The 17,006-nt window shown below is 54.7% G+C and overlaps 1 protein-coding gene across 1 annotated transcript in view; it reads left to right on the top strand.

Moving 5' to 3' along the window:
- The window catches only part of Prex1 (phosphatidylinositol-3,4,5-trisphosphate dependent Rac exchange factor 1), a 153,022-nt gene that overhangs the window by 120,513 nt on the left and 15,503 nt on the right, over positions 1 to 17,006 (top strand). The window contains exons 15-26 of the mRNA XM_036183655.1: positions 871 to 943; positions 3,343 to 3,485; positions 4,550 to 4,642; positions 5,260 to 5,408; positions 7,348 to 7,433; positions 9,007 to 9,143; positions 9,701 to 9,806; positions 11,676 to 11,863; positions 12,221 to 12,382; positions 12,963 to 13,173; positions 13,527 to 13,803; positions 15,938 to 16,144. Of these exons, the coding sequence (XP_036039548.1) occupies positions 871 to 943; positions 3,343 to 3,485; positions 4,550 to 4,642; positions 5,260 to 5,408; positions 7,348 to 7,433; positions 9,007 to 9,143; positions 9,701 to 9,806; positions 11,676 to 11,863; positions 12,221 to 12,382; positions 12,963 to 13,173; positions 13,527 to 13,803; positions 15,938 to 16,144 (1,832 nt within the window). The remainder of the gene's footprint in view (positions 1 to 870; positions 944 to 3,342; positions 3,486 to 4,549; positions 4,643 to 5,259; positions 5,409 to 7,347; positions 7,434 to 9,006; positions 9,144 to 9,700; positions 9,807 to 11,675; positions 11,864 to 12,220; positions 12,383 to 12,962; positions 13,174 to 13,526; positions 13,804 to 15,937; positions 16,145 to 17,006) is intronic.

The following is a 17,006-nucleotide window of genomic DNA, read 5'->3' as shown; positions in this document are numbered from 1 at the left end:
AGATCACCTAGTTCTGCTGACATGTTGTAAAGACAGAAAACCTAATGGAAAGTGACTGTCAGAAGCCACATATCTAGAAGTGTGGAGCCAGGTGGTTTTGGGGGACAGTTGGTCATCTTAAGTGGCATCCACATGGGTCAGACTTCTGCCCATCATGCCGCCATCCTCACTCAGATCGGGCCATCTCATCCTCACATGGCTTTGTCCCTGGCGGGAGGGGCAGTGGTATCCCCTTCCTAGAGGTCTGCAGACCCTGCAGACTTTTCCAGGCTCCGTAGACTTCATCTCTAACACCAGGGACATGTCTGCAGGCATACAGAACAGAGCAGATCAGGATTTGTCTCTCTCATAGAGCAGCACACTAGGAGCACCATGAGGTCTTTGGGGGCCACACTCTGTGTCTTTCTGCTCTGTCACCATTCCTGTGCTTACCTTGAGGTCACATTGTGATCTGGAACGATTGCAGGAGCACCAGCCCTCACACCTCTGTTCCAGGCAGCGAGTCAGGAAGAAAGGGACAGTCTGTGGACATAGGAGGCTTCCCACGTTGCCCTCACTAGAGGATGTCATTTGTGTCTCCTTGTCCACCTTAACTGCCTGGGTTGTTGTAGAATGGGGGCGAGAGTTTCCTTACTAGGGAGGGATCAGGAAAGGGCTGTTGCTAGGCAACCAGAAGCATCTAATAGAGTAACTCCCTTGTTAGGAGTCTTTTAGGAGTAGTTCCAAGCCTGTTTGGTGACCTTGATACTGAGTATGACAAACCTCTGCCCTCATGCAGTCTGCGTCTCTTGGGTGGCAGCCTGCCATGGGTTGCACTTAGCTGGTTCAGTGCTGGCTCCCTTCATCGCATCCCCTTGTGTTCTCTTTCAGGGGGACAGCCAGACACGGGAGGAGGCGGTGGCGCTCGGCGTGGGCCTGTGCAACAATGGTTTCATGCACCATGGTGAGTGCGGGGCCCAGAACTTTGCTTAGAGCCTTGAGAGGCAGCTTTTCCTTTGTGGTATCTCAGCATGGAACTGCTTGTGCTTCGGCCTCCCCTGCCTCCAGGTAGCATGGTGTCCCCCCACTTGCCTCCCATCACTGTTGCTGACCCCCCTGGGAGGAACTGTGTTCTCCCTTTTAGTCTCTGTCTCCTCCTCAGCGGGTGGCCACTGTGTGCCCCGCATGGTGCCGGGTTGTGGCATGGAGGGGCTCAAGGTCTGGCATATGTGCACATGGGCACCCCCTTGTGTATCAGACAGACTCAACACGTCTTGTGCATGTTGATGAGCAAGCGCTGTGGTGGGATGCTCTCGCTTGGACACAGATACAGGCTGCAGAAGTGTGAGCTGGTGGCCAGAGACTGGTCCTGGTAGGCCTCAGGTCATCTCTCTGCCCAGGTGCTTTGCTCAAACTCAGAGTTAGTGAACTTGCTCTGCAAAGGGCCGGCCAGGAGACACTGGAGCAGCTGCCACAACACCGGAGCAAAAGGAGTGTGACTGGGTGCCAATAAACCTTTATTTAGGAAAATAGGCTGGGGTCGCAGCATCCTGAAGGTCATTTGCCTGTGCCTATGGCCTATGTGCCTAGGCTCACCTTACCTGACTCCTCCTGGGCTCAGCTCCCCTGTGGCCTCAATTTCTTTGGTTTCTCTAGGAGCCTTGCTGTCTCATCCCCTCTGCTGCCCATTGCCTCAGCTGAAGGGGCCAGGCCCGGCCGCCCATTGGGCCTGTTTCCTTCCCAGAGCCGTTTGTGCCCTCCGATAGCACTGGCCCTGCCGCCTGCCCTCTGCAGGAGGCTCTCATTTGTGGGTGAGGATAATTGTGGTCCACTCTGCCTTGTTCCCGGAAGGCAGCTGTCTGGGGATACTATTCAAGGAGGGGCACTGGGCAGCCCTGGTGCCCTCAGGGCCCTTCAGGGAGGGAAATTGTAGGCTCTGCAGCTCCCCCGCACCCTGCCACGAACTCAAGTATCTGCTAAAATAGGAAAGGGCCAAAAGTTGGGGTGTGGCTGTGCAAAGGGCAGGGTTAGCACAGAATGGAGGAGGGACAGCACCCCCTGCCACGTCTGAACTGAGCCTCAGAGCCGTGGGTATCTTCAGGGAGGGACCGAAGCAGACAGGGAAGGGAGGCTCACTGTTGCAGCCTTAGAGTCATCTTGGGACTTGGTCTTCTTATTCTGCTGGAGGAGAAACCCAAGTGTAAACAGGTTAAAGTATTAGATGGAGGGATTTGAACCCAGGTCTGGGTGCAGGAGACTGGTCCTGGTGGGCCTCAGGTCATCTCTCTGCCCAGGTGCTTTGCTTACCTCACATGGGGCCTCACCTGGTTGTGCTGGTCACTCCAAAGTCTTTCCGCTGTGTATGCTGGGACTTCACTGCTCAGATACAGCTGTCTAACTCTCCCTCTGGCTCTGGAATCTTCTAACCCTATGTTTACAACGGAGGCTAAATAAGCAGGCTGCTTGGAGCCTGACTGCCCTTCTCTGATGAAAGTAGCAATTTGTATGTCTGTTTGCTCTGAAGAGGTAATAGGGGTAGCCCAGGAACACACTCACCGGACTCAGGAACACTCACACACCTTGAAGAGAGTGGGGTCTGGAGGAGTCAGTGCTCAGGCTGTCTTGTCCCAGAGCCTCACAGGCCTTAGACACTTGCTAATTCTGGGCCTTGATGTACCCCTCTTTTTTGTAAGATTTCTTGTTTTAAGTGTGTGTGTGTGTGTGTGTGTGTGTGTGTGTGTGTGTGTGTGTGCATGCGCGCGCGCCCACACACATGCTCACATTTTAAGTATAGTTGCCCATGGAGGCTAGAAAGGGCATCAGATCTGCTGGGGCTGGGGTTGCAGGTGGTTGTGAGCTACCCAGCATGGGTGCTGGGAACCTACCCGGGTGTTAATGTGCCTGGGTGCACTCACTCATGTGCTCTTGTGAGGCCGGAGGTGGACATTGCACGTCTTCCCCAGTCACTTTGCTCTTTCATTTTTGAGACAGGGTCTCCCTCTGAACCCAGAGACCCCCAATAGGGTAAGCCAGCTGACCAGCAAACTGAAGATCTGCCGGTTTCTGTCCCCCCAGAGCTGGGGTTACAGACCTGGCCACACCTGGCATTTATGTGGTTACTGCGGATCTGAATTCAGGTCTTGATGCTTGCATGGCAGGACTTTGCCCACTGAGCCTGCCAGATAGCTAGCCCTTCCTGCGGGTTCACACGTGTTAGCGTTGGTACGCAATTTTGCTTCAGTACAGTCCTCCATCTGCCAAGCCACACTTGTCCAGGGCTTGCTTCTAGCCTGTGGCTGCCGGCTGGCAAAGGCTGCCAAGCCACTACCCTCTGACTGCATGCTGTGTGTCTGTGACTTGCAGTTCTCGAGAAGAGTGAGTTCAAGGATGAGTCTCAGTACTTCCGCTTCCATGCTGATGAGGAGATGGAGGGGACCAGCAGCAAGAACAAACCGCTTCGCAATGACTTCAAGCTGGTGGAGAACATTCTAGCAAAGCGGTTGCTGGTAGGTGCACAGTGGGGCTGCTGTCCCTTTCTTCCCATCCCTCCTGTGGCCTGGGAGCTGGGCAGCTTCAGACAGTGGCCAGAGCAGGACATGCAGCTCTGAGCATGAGTCTCAGGCTGGGGAAGAGAGGTTACTGTGCCAGCCAAGAATGTACTCCTCACAAAGCACTGGGGTTGCAGGTGCTCCTGCCCTTTCATCTGCCTTACACCCATAGCTTCGCAGTACCTCCTGAGTCACCTATAGTACTGTAGGTCTCAGGAGTGTGTGTCCTGCCCACATTCAGGAGTCTTGAGTGTCTGCAGTTGGGAACATTCACCAGCCAACTCAGGAATGTTGGCATCCTAGCCCACCTTAGGGCCATCTCACATGCTGCGCCTGCTGTCTGGAGCACTTTCCCCATCTATGAAGTCCTCAGATGTCACTTCCCTGGCGTTCTTCTTGCTCTGTTCTTTTTCTCTAGCCTGAGCACGGTCCCCATCACAGTGTAGACAGTCCCCTCTGCACACAGTCAGCAGTACAAGCAGGGCAGACTCAGTAGAGTTCCCAGTGCCCGTGGGGTTCCTACTGGGGGATTGTGGGTGCATATGTACCCACACCCCAACTCCCAGGACCCCAGCTCATCCTCTGGCCACCCTGCCCTGGGGAATCCCCCAGTTAGTTCCCTTTTACCCCGCTCTCCTGGCACGTGGGATCTCTTTCCTCCGTGTCAAAGGGGTATCAGAGAGACTGTCCCTGGGCTGCAGGGAGGGGAGGTGGGGGGTGGGAGGGTAGGAGAAGCAAGCCAACAGGTGATCAGTACTGGTCTGTGGGAGGAGGGCGTGGCACACCCTCACTTGACATAGGTGTGTTTTGTTCATATTGTGCCTCACGACATTCTAATTTTGCTCTGTTCCACTGGCCTGGCCCTGTAGCCCAGGCGGCACCCCTCCCCTGTAGACTGGGGGCCCCAGCTGCAGGGTCATGGTCTGTGGGGAGCCCCAGCTGCAGGATAGTAGTCCGTGGGGAGCAGGGTGGTGTTGCTCCCACCCGGCTGCCTCAAGTGCGTCTCGGCCTTGGACTTTCAGATCCCGCCGCAGGAAGATGATTATGGCTTCGACCTTGAGGAAAAGAACAAGGCTGTGGTGGTGAAGTCTGTACAGAGGGGCTCACTGGCCGAGGTGAGACCCACAGGGGCCACTCAGGTGGAGCAGTATTCCTGCTGGGTGTGTCTCCATGTTGCTTGAGGTGGGCCAGCTCAGCAGGTTCTGGGATGCTGGCTGATGCCTTTCCTCTCCTTGCTTATATGGGGAAACTGAGTCAGGGACTTCTTGTCTGATATGCAGGGTACTTGGGAATGAGACTGTCTTCATAGCATGGTCCACCAGCACCACCTACTGGGCTTCTGGGGATGTGCAGGGACAGCAGATGTCTTCCCTGGCAGGGTTTCTTACTGTCTCCCAATTCCAGCTCAAGGCACGTCATGGCCTAGAAGGAGGGAGGGGGCTAGACATTTGGGTCCTGTTGATGTTCATTCCACATTCTTGGCCACGTTGTCATGGTCACAAAGTGGCCACCCCACTGACCTTTGTGCCCTCACAGCAAAGGCTGGCCTGACCATTTCTTCCCGAGGGAACTGCCACCCACCCTTGCCTCCTTGGGCTTTGAGCCCAGAGCCTGGCTCCCATCCTTCTCACCGCTCATCCAGAAGGAAGGAATGAGTTTCCCGGAGCTTCTGGAACATTCCAGCTTCCTCAGCGAAGCAGGAGGTCAGTGATCCGTGTGCTCGTCCCTCCAGATGGCTGGCCTGCAGGTGGGGAGGAAGATCTACTCCATCAACGAGGACCTGGTGTTCCTGCGGCCCTTCTCCGAGGTGGAGACCATCCTTAACCAATCCTTCTGTTCGCGCCGCCCGCTACGCCTCCTGGTGGCCACCAAGGCCAAAGAGTGAGTGTGACCCCAAGGCTGACGCAGGTCTCCCTGGTCCCCTTGGTTGGATCTGTGACTTTTGTTAGTCTGATATCAGGTGTCCCAAGTGAACGTGTGTGAGTGGTGTCTCAGGCTTGGGAACACAGGCCCGTCAGGGTGGATACAGTGGCTACCTTCCACAGGTTCAGGTGAATCGGGGTGTGGACAGGTGACAGGTCCACAGGACGGGGTGAGGTGTGTGCTGAGTTGGTGGTGATCAGTCAGGTGTCGGTAGATATGTGTGGTTGAAGAAGACAGAGTGTGCAGAGAGACGGTGGCCAGGGGGATGTCACCGAGGACTGTGATGGCCCTCCGAGATGACAGGGAGTTAAGAGGACTTCTGGGGTGTGAGGGCTCTGGGAGGAGGAAGCTTTCGGTGCAAAGACCCTCAGGCCACAGTGTTTACGGCAGGATGGAGGGACAGAGGCAGTGAGAGGTTGGAGTGGGGTGGGAGAGAGGAGAAGTGGGCAAGGCCATAGGCCAGGCCCTGTGGTTCCTTATGCCCATGGCAAGGCCCCGGGATGGCCACTGGAGATGGACACCTCCCTGGGGCTGCAGATGGGAACAGGTGGCAGGCTGGCAGCTGCCCAGCTTGCACGGTCAGGGTGGACCGTGTCTAGATGTAGGTGCAGTGGGCATTCTTCTATTTAAGAGTAGGCATTTGGTACCATTGTTCCCTGTGATTGATGTAAATGTTGGCTATAAGCTGGGGAGAGTTTTCAGTGGTTCGCAACTGGGAGGTTGGATGACCCTTTCATGGGGGTCGTCTAAGACCATCAGAAAACACAGAGATTAACATTACAGTTCATAACCCTAGCAAAATGACAGTTATGAAGTAGCAATGAAATAATTTTATGGTTGGGGATCACCACACCATGAGGAACTGTGTTAGAGGGTCGCAGCCTTAGGAAGGTTGAGAACCACTAGTTTAGACTATTTTCTGTAAGGAGGAGGAGATTTAGGGAAAGGGTGACAGGTGAGATTGTCTGCTAGGTTCCAGAGATGGAAGTCAACAGGGTTTACAGTTCTGAGAACAGGGTCGTGGGGGTTCTGCTCTCCTGGGAGGCAGAGAAGGGGTCATACTGTGTGGTAGGGGACATGGCCGAGACAGGGAAGCAGACGGCTACATAGCAAGATGAATGACTCCTGCCACCCCAGCTGGTGCCTCCCCTGATATCCACCCCAGCTGGTGCCTCCCCTGATATCCACCCCCAGCTGGTGCCTCCCCGATATCCACCCCCAGCTGGTGCCTCCCCTGATATCCACCCCAGCTGGTGCCTGCCCTGATATCCACCCCAGCTGGTGCCTCCCCTGATATCACCCCAGCTGGTGCCTCCTCTGATATCCACCCCCCACCTGGTGCCTCCCCTGATATCACCCCAGCTGGTGTCTGCCCTGATATCCATCCCCAGCTGGTGCCTCCCCTGATATCCACCCCAGCTGGTGCCTGCCCTGATATCCACCCCAGCTGGTGCCTCCCCTGATATCCACCCCCCCCCCCAGCTGGTGCCTCCCCTGATATCCACCCCAGCTGGTGCCTCCCCTGATATCCACCCCCAGCTGGTGCCTCCCCTGATATCCACCCCCAGCTGGTGCCTCCCCTGATATCCACCCCCAGCTGGTGCCTCCCCTGATATCCACCCCAGCTGGTGCCTCCCCCAATATCACCCCCAGCTGGTGCCTCCCCTGATATCTGCCATTTTCTCAGCTGGCGTTGTTCCTCTCTGCTTTCGTGGATGGCCTTCGGCTCTTTACCATGAGCTTTGGGGACCTGGTTGACTGTGTCTAGGTGCTGATCCATTCAGGGCTGATCTCCAAGAGGCCTTGGAGACAGGGTAGGGTGGTGGTACAAAGGGACTCTAGGGGAACAGCAACTACACTCCTTCTCATGGCCTGTCCCTGCCCCTGTGCCTGCTAGGACCATCAAAGTCCCTGACCACCCAGAGGCCCTGTCCTTCCAGATCCGAGGAGCAGCCCCGCCCTGTGTCTTTGCTGTGGGCAGAGGTGAGCTGGAGCCTGGTGTGCAGAGGCTGCATGTGTGCATGAGGAGACGGGTGTCCCGGCACCTGTCGCTCTGGCCGGGATCTGCAAAGGCCAGTTGCAGGAGGGGAGAAGGAACACTTGGAAGGCATGGGGAGTGCTGGGATGGAAACGGGGAAGGCAGGCGCTGCCATCAGATGAGCGGGATGTCCCCCAGCCAGGCAGGAATTCAAAAGGCACCGGGACTCTGAGTTTGGAGGCCCCACCAATCACTTCTGTGCCCACATGGAATCCATGGTGACCAATCTGAAGCCCCCGTGGTCTGTGCTGCCTTTCTTTAGGGGCTGTTTACAGTGCTGTTCTGTTGTCTATGGGGCCAAGGATATCCCTGATGCTGGGCTTCCTGACATCCTCACACCTGGGAATCACCCTTTAACATTTGCATTTTAAATGTTCTCCTTTCTGCTTAGAGTTGTACTTACGTTTATTATTATTATTATTATTATTATTATTATTATTATTATTTTAAGATTTGTTTATTTATTTATTATGTATACAGTGTTCTGCCTGCATGTATGCCCTGCAAGCCAGAAGAGGGCACCAGATCTCATTACAGATGGTTGTGAGCTGCCTTGTGGTTGCTGGGAATTGAACTCAGGACTTCTGGAAGAATAGCCAGTGCTCTTAACCACTGAGCCATCTCTCCAGCCCTGTTTTTGTTTTTTGTTTGTTTGTTTGTTTGTTTGTTTTTTTCAAGACAGGGTTTTTCTGTGTAGCTTTGCGCCTTTCCTGTATCTCACTCGGTAGACCAGGCTGGCCTTGAACTCACAGAGATCCACTTGGCTCTGCCTCCCGAGTGCTGGGATTAAAGGCGTGCGCCACCACCACCTGGCTCTGTTTTGTTTTTTGAGACAGGGTTTCTCTGTGTAGTTTTGGTGCCTGTCCTGGATCTTGCTCTGTAGACCAGACTGGGCTTGAAGCGCTGGGATTCATAGAATCCTTTAAAGAGATGTGTTGTGTACAGATGTCACAGATGAGGACACTGAGGCCCAGAGAAGTGAGGTAGCGTGTTGCAGGCTGCAGGATGGAGACACAGTTAGAAACCCGAGACTGGGGCCTGCACTGGCCAAGGTCCTCGAGGCCTGCATATCTCATCACTGGAGGCAGTTGGCCATTTTTTTCTATTTCTAGACTTGTCAGTTAGCTCACAGAAGCCCAGGGTCAAGAGCTACTTTTGGGCCTTGTGGTGGAGTTGAGGGAATGGGCTTGAGTCAGGCAGCTCTATGTGACCCAGCTTTTCTGAGCCTGTGCCCTGTGCATAGCTTTGGTGTCTCTCTTCCACTTGGCTTTGGTCCGTCACTATGAGCCCATGCAGGTTTCTGACAGATAGGCATATGAGATACAACCTTGGGTTAACTGCCCAGCTGTCCCCAAGTGGGGACACCAGCTCTGCCCTGCCCACTGCAGGTGTCAGTGGCAGCTCTTTGGTTGGCAGGTGGGAGGAATCACAGCTTCTAGATGCAGCTGTTGGCAGGGTCAGCCTGAATGTGGCTCCTCTGCCTGGCTCTGGCCTCATGTGCTCCTTCCTGTTCCCCAGGCTCTGAGGCCATGGCTGCTGGGCTCTGTGCAGGCCAATGTATCCTGAAAGTCAATGGCAACAGTGTGGCAAATGATGGTGCCCTCGAGGTCCTGGAACACTTCCAAGCTTTCCGCAGCCACCGGGAGGAGGCCCTGGTGAGAACCCAGCCAGAAGGTGGGAGGCTGGGCACTGGCTTGAAGGCCCCTTATGAGCACTGAGCTGGGCCATGAGCCCTCCCAGCCTAGGTCTTCCTCCCTGAGCTGAGTGTGAAGGGCCCCTTTACAAGTGGAGTGTTGTAACTGCAGTGTGTAATAGACGCTGTGTACAACAAGCCACAGTGGCCATAGAAATGAGTCTTGTATGGTTGGGGGCCTGGGTTCTGGTAGACATCGACAGTCACTCTTATGGCCACACTCATTCTCTCATCAAGTGTTTACTGAGTACTTCTCACGCACCAGACATGCTCCTTGGCCTTGAGGATGCAGGAGAGATGAGGGTATTGCCTGTGCCTGTAGTGTTTTCAAAACTGTACTCCCATGCTCCTATATGGAGCCTGTGTTCCAAACTGAGGACTGAGTGTGGCCAGTGTTCCAGAGAGATGTTTTGGAGGTCTCTTCAGAGGTGATCCCATGGACAGGAGTCAGACCCGTCCTGGCCCGTCCCTTCCCTTCTGAGCAGATGGAGGCTGGTCCTTGATAGTGGCTCTTTGCAGGGTCTGTACCAGTGGGTCTACCATAGCCATGAGGATGCTCAGCAGGCACGGGCCAGTCAGGGTGCCCCTGATGAAGACTCCCAGGAAGATGACCAACCTGACTCAGGTAAGGGACTGGGAATGTGGGGAGCTTCAGTTTGGGGCAACCATAATGGTGGGTCATCAGCGTCCCCAGGTCCATCCCGTTTGACCGCAGCCCTGTGTCAGTCCTCTTGGCTCTGTAACAGCTCAGTGTAGATCTCCAGGGAGAAGACCAAGAGTGAGCTGTGGCAGTAACCCTGGTAAAAACCAGTTGTAAGCCGGGTGGTGGTGGTGCACGTCTTTAATCCCAGCACTCGGAAGCAGAGCCAGGCGGATCTCTGTGAGGTTAGTAGGTCACACTGGAGGCCTCGTAGCTCAGGAGAGTCTCACTAGTCCATGTTTCTTTCTGGGACTCTAGGGGGAGTCCACTGACTTGTCTATTTCAGTGTCTAGAAACTTCCCACATTCCTCAGCTCCTGATTCTCTTGTTGGCTGATGGCCCAGCACAGTTGGCTCAAGTCCCGACCACTTGCTAACTTTCTGACTCTCCCAGCATCTGTCCACGAAGGACCCTGATGACACCATTCCCATTTACTCTTCATTGACTCAAGAGTTGGTTGCTTAATAACAGCCCAGTTCTCCCTTGCTGACGGTGTGACAGATTCATGGGTTGTGGAATCAGAAGTATGTGTCTTCTATGGGCCACTGTCATATTATGACCTGCCATGGTCTCTTCTGGAGTCACCTTTGGCCCCTTATCAGTCAGTTCACTTCCTCTGCTGGCTGTTGACAAGCACCACAAACTTACTGTGGCCCAGACTGAAGTTGGCTTTCCCCTAAAACCTGCCTCTGGTCCATCTTTATCCTTCTGGATTCTCAGGCCTCTCTTTTGTCCCTGTTCCTGCAGTACCCTCTCCACCCACTCTGGCCCTCTTTCCTTCCACACCCAGGGGCTGACCAGTTCCCCCCTTATTGGTCCTGGTTCTGTATGCAACTGTTTTGGTTTTTTTTTTTTTTTTTTTTTTTTTTCCAGACAGGGTTTCTCTGTGTAGTTTTGGTGCTTGTCCTAGATCTCGCTCTGTAGACCAGGCTGGCCTCGAACTCACAGAGATCCGCCTGGCTCTGCCTCCCGAGTGCTGGGATTAAAGGTGTGTGCCATGACCGCCCAGCTTGCAACTGGTTTTTACCAGGATTATTGCCTCAGCTTGCTCTGTCCTCTCCCTGGTTGACTTCCGCCACATGCCACACACAGTGTCCTCACAAATGAGAACAGAGCCTTCTGGTGGCCCTCTCCCTGCTCAGGGACAAGATGAAATCTGACCACAGCCTCCAAAGCCTGGGGGTCTGGGCCAGCCTGGCTCCCAGTATCGCCTCCCTTTTCTTCCCTCTTTGCCTCCTCTCTGCAGCTAGCTGAATAGACTTCTGCCCCAGCTTCACACTGGTGTGCACTGCCTGGCCGCTGCCCTCCCTTCCCTCAGAGGTCACCTCTTCAGAGGTCACCCCATGTGCCCTAAACACATAACTCCTTCATGGAGCTGGAGCACAGAAAGGTGTGGGCTCAGCGCGCTGGAATCTGAGTAGAGTCAGCAGGCTTCAGAGCTGGCCCCAACCAGCACCTCTCACATCTCTGCCTCTCAGTTGGCTTTTTACACAGTGGCCCTGGCAACTTTGAATCCGCTTGAGAAAGAATGTCTCCTCCCTTCTGTGGATCCAGTGAGGATCCAGACTGGCAGTTTCCTGTTGTCTGTGGGGTCAGCCCACACTGGGAATGTGGCACTTGGGTCAACTCCAGGAGGGACTCCTCTGTGGGTGGGGCAATGGACCGGCAAGCAGGCAAAGCTACAGTGTGCTTGCTGGTGTGTGTCCCCACCATGGCCCGCTCAGGGGACTGGTGGCAGTCTCGCTCCTAGGGCACAGTGCTGTTCTCAGTGTGGTTTGCCCCTCTGGCCTCCAGCCCTGCCCCTGCTGTCCCTGGGTCCCCAGCTGAGCCTGCATGAGGATGGCACTGTGGTCAGCCTGACGCTGGACAATGTGCACTTGGAGCACGGTGTGGTTTACGAGTATGTCAGCACAGCTGGAGCCAAATGTCACGTGCTGGAGAGGATCGTGGAGCCCCGTGGCTGCTTCCGCCTGGCTGCCAAGGTCTCACCCTGTTCCCCAGTCCCACCCCAGCCATCCCCATTCCACCCTGCCCCATGCCCAGTCGTACCCCTAGCCTGCCCCCTCAGGCCCTGGCAGGCTCTTTTCTGCCCCAAGGTCTGGGTAACTGATTCCTTTGCCCTGGAGCCCTGGCATCTTTTCCTTTTCCCAGTACTCAACCAGCTGCAGAACTGGGGAAGATGGTTACTATCCTTTTAGCCTCACTTTACCTTTCTCCAAAATGGGTGCGTCACAGCACAACCTCTTAGGGTGGCGTGGTGCCAAAAGGGTCCCTATGGGTAAGGATACTCTGCCCCTGTGGTACCCAGTCATGCTCAGTAGCTGTCTTATCTCCCACAGATCCTCGAGGCCTTTGCTGCAGATGACAGCATCTTTGTGCAGAACTGTGGGCGGCTCATGGCCATGAGTAGTGGCATTATCACCATGTCCCATTATGAGTTCCATAACATCTGTGACACCAAGCTGGAGAGCATCAGTCAGAGAATCGCCTGCTACCAGGAGGTGCTTGCTGCCCACACTCTGCTTACGGCTTCTTCCAGGTTCACCCGAGTGAGACTAACCTTGATGGGCTCAGTCACGGGCAGGCCCTAGGTGAACTTGAGGCACACTTGTATCCAGGTGCCTAAGCAATTCCTGTGGGGATCTGATTGCCCATATCGGCTTCACTCTGAGGCTGGGGCTTCGCTGGTGGTGACCAGATGGTGACCTTGTGACTCTAGCTGCAGCATCCCCTGTCCAAATGGACTCACAGGGTGCTCCTCGCTCTGCGCATGTCCCTTGCCTTGCCCTGCCCCGAGCTTTGTAGTAGAGGAGGTGACCGTGCCTGCACCTCCTAACTGAGGGTCAGGAGACATGGTTCCTAAGACGTTACGACAGTTAAAATAGAGAGAAACGTAAATGTCAGTGCTCAGTGTCACAGACCCTGCCAGGCTGTCCCTGCAAGAGACACTCAGGGGACCCACTTCATCCACAACTTTCCTGTTTTCTCACATTGGGATGGCGGTCTAGGCCAGGATAAAGTGGCTCCAGGGCACTCAAAGACCACTGATGCCACCTCACACGCCCTGTCCTCACCTCTCAGTTTGCAGCTCAGCTGAAGAGCAGGGTCAGCCCCCCCTTCAAGCAGGCACCCCTGGAGCCCCACCCGCTGTGTGGCCTGGACTTCTGCCCCACCAACTGTCACGTCAACCTCATGGAAGTGTCCTACCCCAAGACCACCCCTTCGGTGGGCAGGTCCTTCAGCATCCGCTTCGGACGCAAACCCTCCCTCATCGGCCTTGACCCAGAACAAGGTACTTGCGTGTGTCTATTAGGAATTGTATGAGATCTCACCTCACAGAGGAGGAAACAGGGAAATGTCCAGATGGTGTTAGTGGCTTCATAGTCATCGGGACCTAGGCTCCCATCTTGCTGGAGACCATCTTTAGTTTGAGTCTTTCACCTTCAGGGTGCCTCTCGTGGTAGAACGTGGCTGCCAGAGTACCTGCCAGCACTCTAGGTAGGGAAGATCTCAGTGGTTAAAATGTCTTATCAACAAATGGCAACTCTCTTCTGAGAATGTCCTAATGTTCAGAGGTTCGGGCAGGGTCCTCTCCCTTGTGAGTCTGGGCCTGTTTCTGAATAAGCTCCCCCACTTTCACTGCAGGCCACCTGAACCCCATGGCCTACACTCAGCACTGTATTACCACCATGGCTGCCCCATCCTGGAAATGCTCATCTGCGGTAGACGGGGACTCTCAAGGCCAGGGTCTCAATGACAGCAGCTTCGGGTCAGCCACTGGTGGCCTCAGCCAGCAAGACCGGGGCCTGAGCTTTCTGCTCAAACAGGAAGACCGCGAGATCCAGGATGCATACCTACAGCTCTTCACCAAGCTGGATGTGGCCCTCAAAGAGATGAAGCAGTACGTCACCCAGATCAACAGGTGAGGCCTGGCCCCAGGGCAGATGGGGCTTCTCAGCCATCCCTCTCTGCAGTCCAGACACCATTGTTCATTGACCATCCTGAGCACCACAGGTCCCAGGCAGCATGCCTGGGCTCTACCCACCAGGTGCCTGGAGCATCTGTAACAACAGAAAGTCCCTTCTTTCCCAAGGAGAGCCTGCTCTAAGGAAGTGAGGGGCAGAGGCAGTGTCCTCATGAGGCTAAAGCTCCTGCCTCTGAGATGCTATGATCTAACAGTGCGGTAAAATGGGCCGCTACCAGGTGTCCCTGTTACTGTAGGACGTCATGATGTACACAGCAGCTGCCAGCTCTAGGCAGTGGCACTTCCATGGTCACTTCTCAGGAGGCAGATGGAGAGAGGCTGGCTAAACTGCCCCTTGAGGTTGCTAAAGCCAGGGACAGGCAGTTCTGTATAGCACATATATAACAAAAAAATGTCCAGGCTCAGGATGCAGGGAAGAAGAGGAGGGGGAGAGACAGGCAGAGGAGGGGAGGAGGGATAGGAAGAGGAGGGGAGAAGGGACAGGAGGAGGGGAGAAGGGACAGGAGGAGGGACAGGAGGAGGGACAGGAGGATAGGAGGAGGGGGAGAAGGGACAGGAGGAGGGGAGGAGGGACGGGAGGAGGGGAGAAGGGACAGGAGGAGGGGAGAAGGGACAGGAGGAGGGGAGAAGGGACAGGAGGAGGGGAGAAGGGACAGGAGGAAGGGGGAGGAGGGACAGGAGGAAGGGGGAGGAGGGGCGGGAGGAGGGGAGGAGGGGGAGGGACGGAGGAGGGGAGGAGGGATAGGAGGAAGGGGGAGGAGGGATAGGAGGAAGGGGGAGGAGGGGGGACAGGAGGAGGAGAAAGTAGAGGGGGGGGGGAGGAGGGACAGAAGCCATTGTAGATCAAGAGACGAGAAACAGTGTCCGGCCCAGCATAGGGACTGTTCTCTGTCCACTACCTGGAAGGGCCATCCGTGTGAGGCTGGACACCAGATGCTGCTGAGGGAACTAATTTTGTGTAGTGCAGTGAAAGCTTCGCAGTCAGGGTTAAGAAAGGCCCCTGCCTTGGTCTGGCAGTTTGGGTGGGTGGTCTGTGCTGTGGGGCCCCTGGGCATGTAAGGTGTTCCCAGCATGCCTGGCCTCTGCTTGCTCAGGACCATGGTGTCCTCCTCCAGTGGACAGCCCAGACTGTCTCCACACACTGCCCAATATCCCCTGGTGGGCACATTTATTTAAAATTCTTACAGCCTTATAGTCACTTACAAGGCCTAGGTGATACCCTATGTCTTTTATATATTTCAACACCATCCTCACAGCAGCCAGCCACGTAGATCCTGAATTTACTCCATTTTCCAGAGGAAGAAACAGGCTCAGAGGGAATAATTTTCCTCTAACCTTGGAAATGTCCATGTGAGAGTGTCAGCAGGGCCTCACCTAGCTGCAAAGCCTGTCCTGTTCACTGATATTCATTGCAGCTGTCTGTCAGAGGCCAGACTGTCTGCCACTTGCTTTAATTAAGTAAGTTTTATTGTGAAATTACCTGCCAGTGGTGTGCTGCAGCAGCAGAGCTGGGGGCTGTGCCTGAGGACTCTGACCTGCAGACTCTGGGTTTCTTTTCTTTTTTAAATTTTTTTAATTTACTTATTTATTATGTGTACAGAAGAGGGCGCCAGATCTCATTACAGATGGTTGTGATCCACCATGTGGTTGCTGGGAATTGAACTCAGGTCCTCTGGAAGAATAGTCAGTGCTCTTAACCTCTGAGCCTTCTCTCCAGCCCTAGGTTTCTTTTTTACTTTTACTTTTTTGTTCTTTAGAGACAAAGTCTCACGGAGCTGAGGCTGGCCTAGAACTTGCTATGTAGCTGAGGCTAGCCTTGAGCTCTTGACCCTGTATATACTCCTCCAGAGTGCTGGGATTACAGGTGTGAGTTTCCAGGCCAGCCTGAGGAGGTGTTGATAGCCAGGTCCAGCAGGAGGCAGCACTGAGCGCCCATGGAGTTGCTGGTGGGACTTCCAATGGAGAGAGACATGCTGCTGGGTGATCAGAGAGGAGGTGAAGCTGAGCCCCTGTGTGGCAGTGTTGGCTGGCCTGTGTCCTCACCTTCAAGGCCTTTCCCTTGCCCTGGCAGGCTCCTGTCTACCATCACAGAGCCCACTTTGGCTGCACTCTGTGACCCCCCCTTGGCGGAGGAGACCTCATCTTCCCCCCTGGTCAGTGAAGAGAGTGAGACGGACAGGACTGACCACGGAGGCGTCAAGAAAGTGTGCTTCAAGGTATCAGAGGATGAGCAGGAAGACTCGGGCCATGACACCATGAGCTACCGTGACTCCTACAGGTGCGTGTTCCCTGAAGGAGGCAGCTAGACAGTTGAGGCTTGACTTGTGGGAAAGTCAAGACTATGACATTTCTCAGGATGCAGGGGGATCAGTCTCTGGGGCTAACGGTATGTGTTTGGTGGGTGGAGGTGCAGGGTCAGGGCGATTTGAGCCTCTCAGAGAACGTTCAAGAATGCCTGCTTGGCTCCCTTGCCCTGAGCTGAGGCTTCCGAGCCTGACACATAGACATCGTTCTTTCTGTGTTACTTCATATGTTCACAGGGGTAGGAGAGTCCAGGTTCTATGGCGTGGGGTGGGGGCGGCTTCCATAGATCTGGGGAGACAGACATTCCTTGTTTTTCTGCCTCTGAGGATGGGAGGGACGTTTCTGCAAATGTTAAATTTATTCTGAAAATACCAGCAGAGTATTAATTAGTGACCATACAACAAGCAGAACTTCCTGTGATGTGACAGGTGACCCTCATTATAACAGAGAAGTGGGGGCTCGCCAATGGAAAATCACGTGGCGTCTGACTCTTGGGGTCAGAGTCTGTCTCTGCCTGCAGTGTGTGGGCAGAGTCTGAAGCTGCAGGATTGAGGGAACGATGTTGCCAGCCCACCTGGTATGAACCCCTTCCTATGCTCATGAGATCTGCCTGGTCCCCATGGCCACCTTATTTGTTTTATTTTATATACATTGGTGTATGCCTTGAAGGAGTTATGGACTGCTGTGAGCTGCCATGTGGGTGCTGGGAATTGAACCCAAGTCCTGGCAGAGCAGGCAGTGCTCTTACTGCTGAGCCATCTCCAGCCCAGCAAGGTGGCTTCTTGCTCCCTTGTCCTGCTGAGTTCTTTTTTATTAAGTGTGGTGTGGGCCAGTGT

The sequence above is a fragment of the Onychomys torridus genome, chromosome 4 (genome assembly GCF_903995425.1).
Source record: "Onychomys torridus chromosome 4, mOncTor1.1, whole genome shotgun sequence".
In the NCBI taxonomy this organism is placed as follows: Eukaryota; Metazoa; Chordata; class Mammalia; order Rodentia; family Cricetidae; genus Onychomys; species Onychomys torridus.
The sequence above is the reverse complement of the archived record's forward strand: the minus strand, read 5'-3'. Positions and strand labels throughout refer to the sequence as shown.